The sequence below is a fragment of the Anthonomus grandis genome, chromosome 10, assembly GCF_022605725.1.
Source record: "Anthonomus grandis grandis chromosome 10, icAntGran1.3, whole genome shotgun sequence".
Taxonomy (NCBI): domain Eukaryota; kingdom Metazoa; phylum Arthropoda; class Insecta; order Coleoptera; family Curculionidae; genus Anthonomus; species Anthonomus grandis.
Window position 1 is genome coordinate 6,989,919 of NC_065555.1, and position 15,641 is coordinate 7,005,559.

General features: G+C 30.1%; 1 protein-coding gene across 3 annotated transcripts in view; it reads left to right on the plus strand.

Annotated features, from left to right (window-relative positions):
- Nucleotides 1-15,641, plus strand: part of LOC126741724 (rho GTPase-activating protein Graf) — a 77,125-nt gene that overhangs the window by 11,721 nt on the left and 49,763 nt on the right. For all 3 annotated transcript variants that reach the window (XR_007662304.1, XM_050448267.1, XM_050448269.1), the window contains exons 2-3: nucleotides 5,734-5,891; nucleotides 9,964-10,134. Coding sequence is in view for 2 of the 3 variants with exons in the window: in XM_050448267.1 (XP_050304224.1) it covers nucleotides 5,734-5,891; nucleotides 9,964-10,134 (329 nt within the window). In the remaining variant the exon portion in view is untranslated. The remainder of the gene's footprint in view (nucleotides 1-5,733; nucleotides 5,892-9,963; nucleotides 10,135-15,641) is intronic.

Consider the following 15,641-nt stretch of genomic DNA (forward strand, 5'->3'; position numbering starts at 1 on the left):
ACATTCACCATGACAATTTGGCACTTATTTTGAGTCACCTGCGTATGGTCGGTGGGGGAGGCTAGGTTATTTAGTTTTTAGTTTGAATACATTTATTTACTCATTTTTTTTCTGCTCTTTTGATTTAAATTAATTCTTGATTCTTATCCTAATTTAGTGTTGATTTTTTATTATTTATTTTCTCAAACTCACTACTTTTTTTTATTATAGAGCAATTCTTTTATAGTTTAGTTGCATGAATCTAATACAGTTCATGCATTCGTACTTTATTATTAATAAAAAAATAGTACGCCGCTGCATTTTTCTGTATTAAATTTTATTTTTAAAGTCCCTGTTTAGTTTGAAGCAAATTTGTATTATTAGATATTTCTTAATTTTATGCATTGTTTTTGCGTAAATAAATAAAAAAAATTTTTTGAGAATGCTCACTTCAATATATGTTCTTTTAAAGTGATGTTTAAAATTTGAGCTTTTTAGGAACTCAAATGGCTGAGAAATAAACAATTTGATATCCCTGATTTTTAACAAAATAAATAATTTTTTTTCTGAAAAACCACTAAATATAGGTAACGTATGTAAATTTTTTATATTTTCCCAGATTTCTTATAAATTATTATACTTACAAATTTAATAACATTTACATAATAGTTTCAACCATAATAATGAAATTTTATTAATTTCCGAACCATTATATTTTTATTATCTAAAAACCTTTTTCTAAAAAAGAATAATATTAATATAATATATATCAAAGAAAATACACCATACTTACAAAACCTTTTTCATATTTTTCTTTATCAGCCAGCAAAATTAATAATTCATTTCTCCTACTCTTCTTTGGTTTAGCAGATGAAGAATTATTAACATTAGTAAATACATTAAAATTGATTGGCTGGACGATTTGTGGATGTAAAGAATCTAAACCAATATCTGGATCTGGATGAATACCAATATTTGGATGGATTTATTGACGCGCAGAAGTGAACGTTACTGTATTTAAAATTTTTGATTCGTCTGAATCTTCTAAATTTTCTATGGGTATACATTTTTTTGTTACTGTAAACTTACATATTTTTAATATGGTTTGGTGCACTGATGTTTTTAAAGCAGCCAGGCCAAATAACTTCTTTTATTTAAATATGTCAATAATCTGTTAATATACATATAAAATTTAAGGTTTTGGTAACAGCTTTATGGAGAGTAAGTAATTCATGTTGAGATATATGTTTTATATATTCACAAATTAATGCAGATTTATTTACATTATGAGTCTTCTCAACGTCTTCAAGTGTTTGACATAGGCATTTCAACAGGGAATCAACATTGTATCTAAAAATATATAGGGCCTTCCATTGATAATATTGATAAAATACAGGAAGGCTACTCATTTCTCATATCATCTTGCTTAACAATTTAAACCGACATTTTCTTGGGATAACGAACTATATTCTGGGTTCTGAAGTTCCGTGTTTGTTCTATAGTATGTTCAGATATCATTTTAAATAATAATTTATCATTCCAAGACCTCGTTATTTTTTCATCCGATTTTAAATAAAAAATTACAAGAAAAAAACAAAAATATGAGAGTCTTAGTGACGTAAGAAATATCCCGAAATTGTGATAACAGCTTATACTAGGAGCAAATGACAAGTAGAACCCTAAGGAAATGGACATTTCATTGGGATCAATATAGATTCTTTGTTAATAAACCAGTTTTATCAACGAAAAAATAAAACGACCCTTAATCAAGCAAGTCATTTAAGTACAGAGTAAAATTGATCGATTTCAATAAAAAGAGATATTTACAAAATGCAATTCTTTATTGCAATGCATATTTCAAGAGGAAACATGGTGTGCGTAATAATAAAAGATTGGTAAGCTGAAAAAACAAACGTAATTCTACTTGAACGGCCATCCCAATCCCCAGACTGTTAAATTATTAGGTTCCATACATATTTCCCACTGCCACTTAAAAATGCTTATTTAAAAATAGGAACCTCGACAAAAATAATTTTTTTAGCAAATAAATAGATATTCCTTTAATTCAGAATTAATGCACGAATTTGCAGAAATAAATGTAAAGGGTTCATATTTTTTTCATTCGATCTACCACTCCTACTACCAGGATAAATAAAAAATAAATGCTATGACTTAATCACATACTACTTTTTTCTAATCCTGAAACTTGGTTAAGTGAAGCGATTTAAATTACAAATTATGGCTGATGAATTTTTGTGATAGGAATTATGTTGAATTCAATTAGAATGGATGGTGTAGTTGAGTGCTGTGGTTATAATACAGATAATACAGTAGTAGCCTCATTATAGGTCCACGATTCATTAATCTCGTCTAATCAGTGCACATCAGATCTGGCCTCTATGATAGATTTATGAAATTTGATAATGTTGGATAATTTTTAATTAAAGTCTAAATAAGATTTACTAAAATAGTCCATGGTCTCTAAATTTTAATTTTATTTTGTATGATTTTAATAGTTTCATGATGTTTCAATGATGCTCAAAAACTCGGAATGCTTACTGCTACAATAATATTAGTTCTAGTTTTCAAACTCATAAATATAATTTTGTGATCTAGATAGATAAGTTATTATCATTAAATATTATATTAATATTAGACCTTTTGGTTCTTGTTAATAATTCTATACATTGATTTTACTCGCTTAAATAATAAATTAAGTTTAGGAACATTTAATTCCTTGCCTGTGTCTTAATTTCTGTTTTTAAATTTTAATTCTGTAGCACTTAGAATAAATTAAGTAACCTTACAAACTTTCGCCGATTCATTAGTTAGAGTTACATTTTCTACATATTCTTACTATTTTTTGATCAAATTATTCATGGAAAATAAAGTGTCTCATCAAAACCTCATTTGAGAAGTTAATATCTTCCATTTTAGACTTTTCAATTAAGCTGATTATAAAACACAATGTTAATATTTTAACTTAATACACTGGTGGCCAAAAGTAGATTGACAAATTCCATTTTTATAGATATATTTTATCTGAAGCAAAGGAAAAACCCGTTGAGCTTATTAGTGTTCAGAAATGTAAACAAAATAGTTTGAAGAAACAAATTCCATAGATTTTTATTGCTTGCACTTTCTCTCAATATTTTCTTTATCAAATTCCAATAATTTAGTTTGACTGCTAGGTGGCCAAAATTGGATTGACAAACAACATATTTATTCAGTCCCTGAGTTTTATGCCTTGGTTTCTGTTGATTTGACTTTCCTTACTATTAGTTTTGAAAATTATTCACAATGCCACGTGGTATAACTTTATCGATCGATATTAAGATGCAAATAATCGACGATTACCGGAAAGGGGTTAAACAGGCGGATATTGCTCGAAAATTTACTCTTTGGAGGGCAATAGTAAGTCAAATAATAAAAAAAATTAATCTCCGTGGAAGTGTTGTTCCTCTAAAAAAAACTGGCCGACCAAAGAAGACCACTAGTCGCGTTGACAAATTAATTTTGAAAAAAGCGAAACTTGACCCATTCGCAACTTCAAAAGAAATCAAGCTGGATTTGGAAGAAGAAGGTGTGGGTTCAGTTAGTTGTCGTACCATTAGAAGGAGACTTCAATATAGTGATTTAAAAACAAGACGCCCTGCAAAGAAACCACTACTAAGTTTAAGATTAAGTCGGATGCCAAAAGATACGTTAGGCGTCCTGTGAACCAAAAGTATGATCCCAAATATACGGTGTCCACAGTCAAGCACGGAGGTGGTTCCGCGATGGTGTGGGGGTGTTTTTCGGGCTATGGGATGGGGCCACTACACTTGATAGAAGGCACGATGGATCGTTTCATGTATAAAGACATACTGCAGGATGTTATGGTACCTTACGCTGATGAAGTTATGCCACTCAACCACTATTTTCAACATGATAACGATCCGAAACACGCATCCAAGGTCGTTAAGCAGTGGTTTACCCAAGAAAAAATTCATGTTATCAAATGGCCGTCACAGTCACCGGACCTAAATCCGGTGGTGGAAGTGAGAAGAAATAGAGGCTATATGCAACGCATTATTGAATAAAACTCTTTACATTTTCTATATACTTATTTTTATTTTAGTAAGCTTTGAATTTGTCAATTTAATTTTGGCCACTTGAAAATTGTTTAGTTTTTTAATTTTTTTTTATAAAATTGGGTATTATGAATAAATAGTTTAAATATAATTAAACATTATAAATAAGCTCCGTTGTATCATTTCGTAAACCGTGATATAAACAAATTTGAAAAATAAGTAGTTGTCAATCTACTTTTGGCCACCAGTGTATGTCACTGTCATTTATTAAACCAATCTGACATTTTCAAAGTGTGACAGATCAAATTCCATAACAAAAAATATATGTTATATTAAATTAAAGGTATTTTAACCATCCAATAGACTAGAAAGATATTAATTTAATTTTCGATGACCCTGTATAATGCTGATTAAATTAGGCTATGGGAAGTTAATGAAACATGCAAAATTTTCTTTTTTAATAAATTATATCTACCCTATTATACAAAATATTACACTATTTGTGTATTTAGAATATATTCTACAGGATTTTGCCTAGAATATTCAAACAGACAAGAAATAAATTAGTAAATATAATTGCTAATTAACAATGAAGTTCTCAAATCAAATAAGGCTAATTAATAAAGAATGCCGTACTATTAAAATACCGAAACATTCTGTTGAGGGTTTAGACTTTTTAAAAATTTTTCCACTATTACATTTTTTACGAAAACTAAATTACACAATTTTAATAGTGTGGCTACGTATGTATGTTTTTCTCAGTTTAGAACATTATCAGGTCTTAAATATATTTCACATTTAGGTGTTTTTAGTATAGGTAGAATTCTGCAAATAATCATAAAAACGAATTTTATTTAGGTCATTTTCAACAGAGTAAAATGGCAAACTAATTTACCTTTAATATAAAATCCTTATAAGTCTTTTATTTATTATGCAATACATAAATCTAATTAATTTTAAACATAAATGCAATTTTCAACCAACATATTTGCTAAATTTGTGAATAATCCATTTGAATTGTAGAATTTCTTACCAAAATCCTATTTAAAAGATTTTTACCTTCCCCAAATGCATAAGTAATCAAAAATCGCTGTTATACAATAGCTTTAACTTATTTTGCACTAAAAGTTCGAATAAAAAACCTAATTGAAAAAAAAAGTAAACCCGTTTGTTTGGACTTTTTAGTTTTTAATATTACGTCCTTATTTTTCTCTTTCAAATTTTTTTTATGGTATCGAATTAATGTGCCTTGCTTAAAAATTAAACTGCGTATTTATAAGTTAATAATTTCATTTTTAAAACATTTTTTTTGATACAATTTATTTAGTGTTCTCATTGGCAGACTTTAAATTTGAATTATTTACACATAAAAGCAGGCCGAATTTGATGCTGCCTGTTGTTAGGGCTGGAATCTCTACCACATTAGGGGTCGTTGACCCCCGGAAAAGATCGATAGAACAATAAGCCCTTCCAACATCTTGTGACTTTTTTTGTAAAGATTCTTTTCTGCTAATATTGTTAATATAAAAAAAGTTTTTTTTATATTGAAAATATTAATATACAAATTAATATTTTACATGTATTGTATAACTTTTAAATTTAGACATAGTGTATTTATATTTGTTACAATTATTACAATTCGAAAAGAGAATTTTTCACAAATACGATTTTATTGTTTCAGAACTTGGAGACGCCCAAAAATCGTTTGCCACTTGTCTCAGAACGTTCACGTTTGAGACTATAGGCGGCACCCAAACTGACGATGAGACCACTATATGCAACTCCCTAAAAACTTTCAGTGAATTAATATTGCAAGTGGAAGAGGAGCGTAAGAGAATGGTAGCTATACATTTTTGTGTCAATGAATTAGTTCAGTTTTCAATGTAGTTGTTGATAGTAAAATTATATTTGTTTTCATGCATTGCACAAAAGATTTGGGGATTAGATTTTCTTAAAAGTAAATTATGGTTTATCTACATAAGGTAATATATTCTAGCCATGATTAGGCATCTTTAGTTTATCTGATACAATATTTAGACCATTCGTTCAAGCCATAGGAAGGGGTAGTAGTTTTAAACCATAGTAATTTTTTCGGACAATATGCAATTTTTGATAAACGTTCGACCACTTTTATTACTTTTCAAAAAAAACTAGTATTTTTTTCGTCTTCAACCTAAAAATTATATTCCATATTTATTCTTAAGGCAGTTAGTATGACGCAAAATAAAATTCTATAAAGATATATTGGGCTATTATTGTGTTACAATAAATTAATTGGGTTTATTTATTTACCCTAAAAACTGCATTAACGAAGAACTAAATCATATTTAAAGAGATAAATTATTTTTCATAAAACGTCAATTAAAAGTTTTATATTCGTTTTCTCGATACGATGAACTCTTACCTGGTTAAATAGGTTGAACTGGCAACGTTGAAAGCTACTTTCTGTAATTTAAATGTGATAAGCATTGATGTCAAAATATCAAGGCTGTATTCTCTTTAAATGTTTCTATAAGAAGGCTTTAACTTTGTTGTTCGCCAAGTTAATATAACACGAAATTGATATTTTGTTATTACTCAGGCGTTTTTTAGCATGCAAAATGTGCAGGTCAATTTTTTACGAAAATAATATATCGTTAAATGTAACCAAATGAAATGTACTTTTTAGACTAAAATTTTACAGGGGAAAGATTTTACTTAAACATGTTGGAAAATGCGGTAGAACCACTGATCCTTGAGATTATTGAAAACAATCCTCATGAATTTGAGTTAGAAACAGTTTTTCAACAAGATGGGGCACCGCCTTACTTCTGCAGAAATGTTCGAGAATATTTGATTAATATACTTACCCTAATCTATCGATTGGTCGTCGAGTGGCCAGTCAGGTCGCCCGATCTTACACCTCTGGACTTTTTTTTAATGGGGCTACTTGCAACAAAAAGTCTATACGTCATCCAGCCAGAATCTATCTTCGATCTATATTCTATATTACGAACGATATACAGGGCGACAATTTAAAAATTACAATGCCTATATCGTCTTAAAATCGCTGAAAGGCATATCTACAATAGGAAGGGGGGAAACAAATTGATGTTCACCTTTTTCCTTCATCCTCAGCCACTCCAACCTCAATAAGTTTGCTTGTGATAGCTTAGCGTAAATCTTAAAATTATATTTTTCATTATTAGCTTATTAAATGTTTAAAAACTTCTAGCTTGAGTTTTTTTTTTAAAAATGAGTTTTCAAAAAATGTCGAAAATTGACAAAAAAATTTCTAAAAAAAGCGGTGTTTTAGATATCCGTACGTAAAGTATTTTTACTTGACGAGGCGAAACGTTGCTGTTATTAGAATTATTACATTTGATTTTTGTTTCGGTGTTATTCAATACATGGGAAGTTTTCTGGTCATTAAAAAACATTTATCTGCAAGAATGGTGTACAGCAAATGATTGTTATTTAAGATCAGTGTTTGTTAAGAACAAATAATCAGAGGCATCCGGAGAATAATATAAGTCACAAGTACATTCGCAAACTAGTGGCAAAATTTCAGGAAACTGGTACTAACACATATAAAAAAGGGATAAACTAGCATTACTGGACAAAGCAACGAAAATTCTACTTTATCGACTCGTCCTAAATTATATATATAAATTTAATCCCTATAAATTGCAAATCCTTCAAGAACTTAGTGACGATGACCACGATAGAAGAATTGAATTTTGTGAAAGTATAAGACAGCTAGAACTACTGCAGAACCTCAGTTCATCTTAAAAAATTTGGTTTAGTGATAAGCGCTCTTTCTATTTAAATGGAAACGTAAATAAGCAAAACTATTGTTAGTGAAATAAAGAGAATTATCGAATTATACCTTCAACAATACCTACACAAAGCTAAGGCTTTGGCTGGTATATTAGGATATGCAAGTATTGGTCCGTTATATCCAATTATCGATAATTCTCAAAATAGAAAATCATCATCATTTATCTTTAGAAGAAAATTGATTACATTTTCAATAGTTGGCGCACCTCCTCATTATGTAGTTCTTGTTAGGCAATACCTAGAAAATAATTATCTGAATCAATGGAGAAGACGAGGTCCTGTTGGCCTCTTAGATCGCCGGATCTATCACATCTGAAACTTAATATTTATATCGACTAAATATATGTTTTATAACTTCACCTGATTGTAAATTAAATATTATACACTATTTCACCTGTTAATTTCCAAATAAGTAACAGTATTTAAATTATACTTAAAAAAAGATGAGTTTCAACAATTAATGTTAAAAGTCGGCGACAAGAATCGGTATCTTTGCCAGTATTACTATAATAAGTTTTTTGCACAACTCAATAATTCGATCTCTTCTCTACATTATTCAATCCATAACAAAAAGACCCATAGTTTTAGATCTCGGCTGGTTGGCGGTCATTATTGGGCTGCATTGTATCATTATTAATTTACCTTTTTCGTAATTTTGTTTAATCAAACTTAAGACATAATTTGTCTTTTCTTATTGTCAAACTGAATAATAAATTCCAGGTTAGGGGACAGGTCCCACTTGTTACTACTATTTTTTAATTTGTTTGAATTATTTTACTTAATTAACCGTTTAAGTTAATTGGTATCGTTCTGGTTTTAACTTGTGACAACTCAAACTTGTTGTTGTAAGTTAATACATTGATTTCCACGTTACATAAAAAATTCCTTGAGTTCTTCATATGCACTTGACATTTGTTATCTGCATAGGTACTTACAAATTCTCTCCTTGTTACATTTTTCTCTTTTTTAATTATGTATACCGATTTAGTTATAGACCGAAGGTTTGATATTTCTTTGCACAAAATTAGAGCACAACTTAACATAATTTGCACTCTACCTTAATAGAAAGAGACTCGTCTTTAGCATCCTGTAATTTAACTTTGTGTTAAGAATATTTTGTTTATAATTTTTTTCACAAGTTTCTTCGTTGACAATTCAACAACTAATAACCGCATGATTCCTTATAAATATTATTTGTTGGTACATTATTCTCATCACTTATAACCACATAAACAGATAAACCACAAACGTTAACAGGTTAAGCAATGGTAATTATTTTAAGTCAAAAGCTTTAGCAATAGTTAGTTAGTAATAACTTTCCCTATTGTCATCTAAATCACTCTAAAACGGTGAATACTGCTAGTGAGAAATATATTTAGTCAGTCACAGAGTGCCTAACGAAAAGGTCGCACCTCTATTTGTGATTCTTCTGGTATTTTTAGGGAAAACGCTCGAAATTTGATTGCTTCCGATTGTAGATACTTCAGATATATGTTATTCTAAAGGCAAAAATAACATTTTTATTATATTAACTTTGTTATTCCTAAAACCGCTTCTAAAAAATTTGACATGACAACACCGCAGGCAAAAATTGATGTCATCTTGACAAACGGCTTTGTGTTTACATTCGGCATTTGCGAAGTTCAAGATTCAAGAATTCATAAACGGTAATATTTTTTATAATTTTAAGCATAATCTATTAATAATAAATATTTATCATGTAAATCTTTTTTGACGACGTCACTGGTAAAGGTTACTTGCGTCGGTGGAATCAACAATGCGATCGAGCGGCGTTGCCTTTTTCTCTAATATACGTGATCTATATTCATTTAAATTTGAATGTTGACTTCTTTATAGAGTATCTTATCATATTTTATGGAAAAAAAAATGCTTCATATTTTATTAAAGAGGAATAGTATTGTTTTGCGCCTGTCAAAATAAATGACAAATTTTTATGATATTATAAAGTGTTTTTTTTGCCATTTCTACATAAGCATTTGGCATCATTGCATCAGAGATGTTGCAAACAAACAAACTACCCATAGTACCCATTTATAAGATTATAAATATGCAATTTTATTGTTAATTTTAGGTGGATAATGCCAATTCGACTGTGCTAAAACCTCTCGAGGAGTTCCGAAAAAAATACATCGGAGGAGTAAAGAATGAAAAAAAGAAATTTGAGAAGCAAACCGCGAAATTTTGCCAAAATCAAGAGAGATATCTCAACAAAACGACGAAGAATCCCAATACATTGCAAGAGGTAAGCTTATTTCTTTCTAAAAATGAAGTTAAAATTTAATTTAAAATTAATTGAATAATAATTTAAGAAAATATCGCTACATGCAAAAATCCAATAGGATTATGATAAATCATTAAAAATGTATTAATCAAGAAAATGTTAAAAATTCACACCATTAATCTCATCAACAAGTAAAAAGAATTTTCTGTCTTCTTCGTATTGTTCATTTTCAACTATTACTGCTGTTGCTTGATGAATTACTTATTCTAATAATTCTCCATATATCTCATCTGCTAAATTCTCAGTTAAGGGAAAAGAAGCAACTAAATGTTGGTCATAACCACCTGCTCTAACATTTGGATTCTGAAGGTTGGGTATGTACCTCATAAGAAATTCTAGGATTACTATCAGGCCAATATCGGAACCATGTCATTTAAAGGAAAAGAGTATTTATCAGCAAAGCAATGTTAAATAAAATATTTGATTTATTAGTAATTTTGTGAATAAATAAATAATTTTGTGTGTAGAATCGCAATGATGATCGCGCTCTTATACTAGTCATGTTTTTTACGAAAAAATGTCATGAGCATTAAAAAAATCATTAAAGAACTACTTACTACATATAATTGAATCGTGAATTTCGAAAAGGACTTAATTCGGATTTTGATCAAATTTGACTTTTCCGCAAATTTTTCAGGTTCAATAGTAGGCAAACATTTTATGAAGTAAAAGGGCTCCTATCTGATTTTGTTCTTACAAATACGAACTCGTGGTTTTAAAACAAAATTTCGAAAAGGACTCATCTCGCTGAGATGGGTCCTTTTCGTAATGCGTTTAGTAAATGAAGCGAACCAAAAAGGGGATTTCTTATTTTTATAAGACGTGAATTTTGTTGGAGTATAGGCATCGTAAAGTTTGCTTGTTTTAGTCGCTTTACGACAGTTGCTTGGTGTACGTCAAGTTTGTCATTTGAATTAGTAAACAATCACATATTTTGGGTACTGTTTTGTTCAACGTTACTAGTTTTTTTCTAAACAATGAGTGAGTCTAGTAGTTCGGACGAGGCAGATACAGGAGTAGAGAAAAAGAAGCGAGGAGTAAGAAATAGTGAAATGTGTAAAAATGTAATTATCAAAAAAGCCAAAGTTAAGGGACTTGCGCACACAAACCACGTGGGTAAAAATAATCCTTGTAGGAAATCTGGGCCTAGTTGTAGGTAAGTGTATACCTATGTTCTATTACATAATTAAAAAATAATAGGAGATGTGGATAGAGGTAGATAAATAATGTTATTTATTTAGTAGGTAGATATTATATTTAATATATAATATAAAATGGATTTGTAAAAAAAATAGTTTTGAAGAAGTTTGATCTTTTCGATGATGCCAAAAAAGCAATATTGAATCGCATAAATGGTTTTAATACCAAAGATGAACAGGACATATTATATATTCAAGGATTGATGGAGGCGTTCCCTGTGAAGGATACTTCTAAACGTCAAGAATAAAAAATTAGTAAGCCAAAGAGTTACTCTTATAAGTATTTTATCGAAGCAGATGGAAATAGAAAAGAAGTATGTAAAGTCGCCTTTCTAAACTTGCATGGTGTTACCGACAAGAGAATAAAGAGAATTCGACTACTAAAATTGTAAATAAAAGCCCCCACGATATGCGAGGAAAATTTGCCGGTTCTAGAAGCAATGTTATGCCCGCAGAAACATGTGCTTTAATTTACAACTTTATCGAGTCAGTTCCTGTTAAAGAAATTTACTATTGAAATAACATTGTAAAAAATACTTATCATCTGTTTAGAATGTGACAATATTGCATGAGAGATTTTCGGCAAAATATCCAGAAAGCAAAGTAAATTATCAGTTTTTTTGAAATTATTTCAATGTAAATTTTGACTTGGCATTTGGTAGGCCACAAATTAATGTGTGCTCAAAATGTAAAGAAATTAGCGTTAAGCTGAAGAATCCCCATTTAAACGATAATCCCAAGAGGGTCGCCAGTGCGGAGCTAATCATACATAAGCGTCGGGCATCGAAGTTTTTTAATAAAGCCAAAGCTATTACAGAAAAATGTAACGAGAACGGCAGTACCATTTTCGGGTTGTCTTTCGATTATATGCAGAATCTACCACTGCCAGTACTTCCTGTCCAAGAAGTGTTCTATTACCGCCAACTTTGGGTATACGAATTCTGCGTACATAATATGAAAACGGGGCAGGCAACTTTGTATTCCTATCACGAGGGCCAAGCGTTGAAGGGACCAAAAGAAGTAGCTTCGTTTCTAAATGACTTTATATGTAAAAATATTCCTGAAAATATTACAGAATTACATTTATTCTGCGACGGATGTCCTGGGCAAAATAAAAATAATACCTTAATAAAATATCTTATCGCTTTGTCACTTACTCGCAATTTAAAAGTTTTTCTTTATTTTCCCCAAAGAGGTCATTCCTTTAATGGCTGTGATAGAGATTTTGCAAGCATAAAGCGTAAGATTGGAAGAGAAGATCGTTTACTTACTCACGAGCAGTATACGAATTTATATAATACTCAGTAGCACTAAAACAGACAATTTTTTTGTAAAAACGATAACTTATACCGATATCATTGATTTCAAGGCATGGTGCAAAGTACACTTTAAAGCAAAACCGTTATCAGAAAGATGCTATGGAAAAAAAGTTGCTAAAGAAAAGAAAGTATCTTTTCAAGTTTCAACTTTTTATGAATTTGACTTTAATCCAGAAAAGCCTGGAGAAGTTTTATGCCGCCCCTTCATTGACAGCGAAATTAATACTGAAACTTTTAGTTTTTCAAAAACTAAAGGTATTTGTGCTAATCTTCCTACTGTTGAAGACTTTCCATGCTACTCTAAATAACTTAAAAACAACTGACTTGAAAGAGTTGAGGCAGTATATACCTGCAGAATATGAAGACTTTTACGATAGTATTTTGAGCTGGCCGACTACTGACAGAAAAGCAGGAGCTGACATCAAACAAGACTTTTAGCAGAGTTACTTTTTATTTGTTATTATTTTCCAAATAAATTAACAAAAAAAAATTTTGATCTTTAAGGATTTTTTTTAGTTTTTTGTATCTTTCTTTAAAAAATAAAGTTGAAGTTTCTTTATTAATGTTCTTGTGATTATATAACCTCTCAAGTGGTGCTCAAATTTCGAAAACGGCTCATCTCGGAAAATTCTAAAGTCCATTTTCTTCATGTATACTTATTTGAAAAGAAACAAATTTGGCAAGGTTAAGATGTCAAACAAAGATTGTGAATATTAGGAAAAATCATATTTTCGTAGTTTAAATCTGTCAGAAACAATTCAGTTTTTAGCTTTTCCTGGAAAATTACGTTTTTGCGAGATAAGCCCTTTTCGAAAGTCACGATTCAATTAGATTTATATTAAAGTTTCTACATTAATTTCAGCCTAAAACAAAATCCACGTGTCTGTTTCATGATCGTTGCGCCACCCTGTATTTATGTGAATTAAATGAATATATATATATGAAACATAATCTCTATTGAAAGTCCAACACTGCTTATTATTACTGCTAAAATTAGACCAGAGTTTACTTTCGATGATGGTTTTATTTATCTTAGAAAGAGGTCTGTACTTTATTATCGTATCTGTGAAAAAAAGTATTTGAGATTTTTTTGCCAGTAAAGCGTCTTAACGTCTTGACGGTTTATTTTTTCTATAATTTATAAAAATAGATCAATCTAAATCGTATTTATCTGAAGTTCAGCTTGGAGTCTCGATTATCCTATGATTATGCATACGTACAATTAATTGTTCAGTACAATTTAATATTTTGGTATAACTCAGCTGGTTCAGATAATGTTATCTTAGCCCAAAAAAAATGTAATTAGGATTGAAAAATAACGAATCTCGTAGATCACACTTTCAAAGACTCAAAATATTGACAGTGCCATACTTGTACATTCTAAATGGAAAAACAAATTTAATGTCCTTTCAACAAAATACAGATTTTTATAGTGTTATGACAAGGCAATGTCAATAGTCTGAAAATTCCATCTCTCCCAACGTCATGTTTAAAAGATGTCCCTATATTAATTTCATCAATCGTATCGTATATTAATTTCATCAATCGTTTTCAATAAAGTATTTAAATCTAGACTTAAACAGTTCTTATGTGAAAATGCCCTTTATTTACTTGATAAATTTTACAACCACATAAAGCCGAGACTGTAAAATTAGGTGTATTAAGTCTATTTTTCTTTCGAATCTGTGTATATTTGTGTTACGCTTTTTGTTAATTTATGTTTGATTAACTTATATAATTAGGTCGTGTATTTATATTAAATACATTTTGTTATTAGGGGATAATTTTTGAGGCATTTGTTGTGTTATTTTCAACCCTGTAACCCCCAGCGCACCTGCGACCTAAAATTTTAAATGGCAACCCCTATTTCTTTTACCATTTTTATGTTCCTTAAAAAATTCTACATAAACTGCATTTATTTATTTTTTTCAAAATCGTGACTTAACCTCACAAATGAGTGAAATGTAATGTAATATCTAATTTTAAAATGGATTGCGTTTATCGGTTAAAAATACTTGTACCTACCAATACTATACATTTCAAATTGTTTTATTTATTTACATTTCGTCTTCGATATTGGCACTACAAAACATAAATCAATTTAACAAGATTCTCGCCTTGCTTATGTCTACTATCAAATGATAAGTAGGGACTTGTTCCTTATTTCCTGACTCCTAGTGTTCATTACTTATTTCACGTTCTTCTAGAATCCATGAAAGTTAATTTCATAAATAATAGTTTTCAATCATTAGTGTCGTCTCTTAAAATGGTTTATTCTATTGCTGAACGCGTAGTAATGATTTTCATTTATGGAGCTCAAAATCGTTGCTATCAAAAACGGCGGCCATATTCAACGAAAGGCATCTTGAAGGAAATGTTGGACACACGTACATCCGAGAGTTAAGTAGCTAAAGTTGAAGAAACAGGATCTGTTGGCAATAAGAAAAGGAATGAGGCCGCTCAGATTCAGGTTCTTGGTGAAGTTGCTAGGTCCCTTCGTAAAGTTGCAGATCAAACTAGTAGAAAAGTATTGAAGCTTCATAAATTTCTTTCATACAAACTCCTAATTACTCAAGAATTAGGGGATGATGACCCAGACCGACGTATTGAGTTTTGCCAAATTATGACGGACAAGATTAATATTCAGCCCCCGTTAATAAAGAATATCTGCTTCAGTGACTAAGGCACTTTTTCACAACAAACTTGTCGTTATTGGAGCTACTTCAATCCTCACATTGTCCCCTCTTCATCAATGGAGCTTTAAATGGTGAAATTTATTGATTGATTTATAAATGCTAGAATTATAGAACCTCTTATAGTTTATGAGGTGGAAAATCAAAGAGACGCCAATCAACATCTTGCTTTAGATGAAAATTTGTTGCACTTCTTACATTATACACGCCTAGTAAGCGAGTGCTTGGCTAATTATTACCCAGAGCAGTGGATTGGA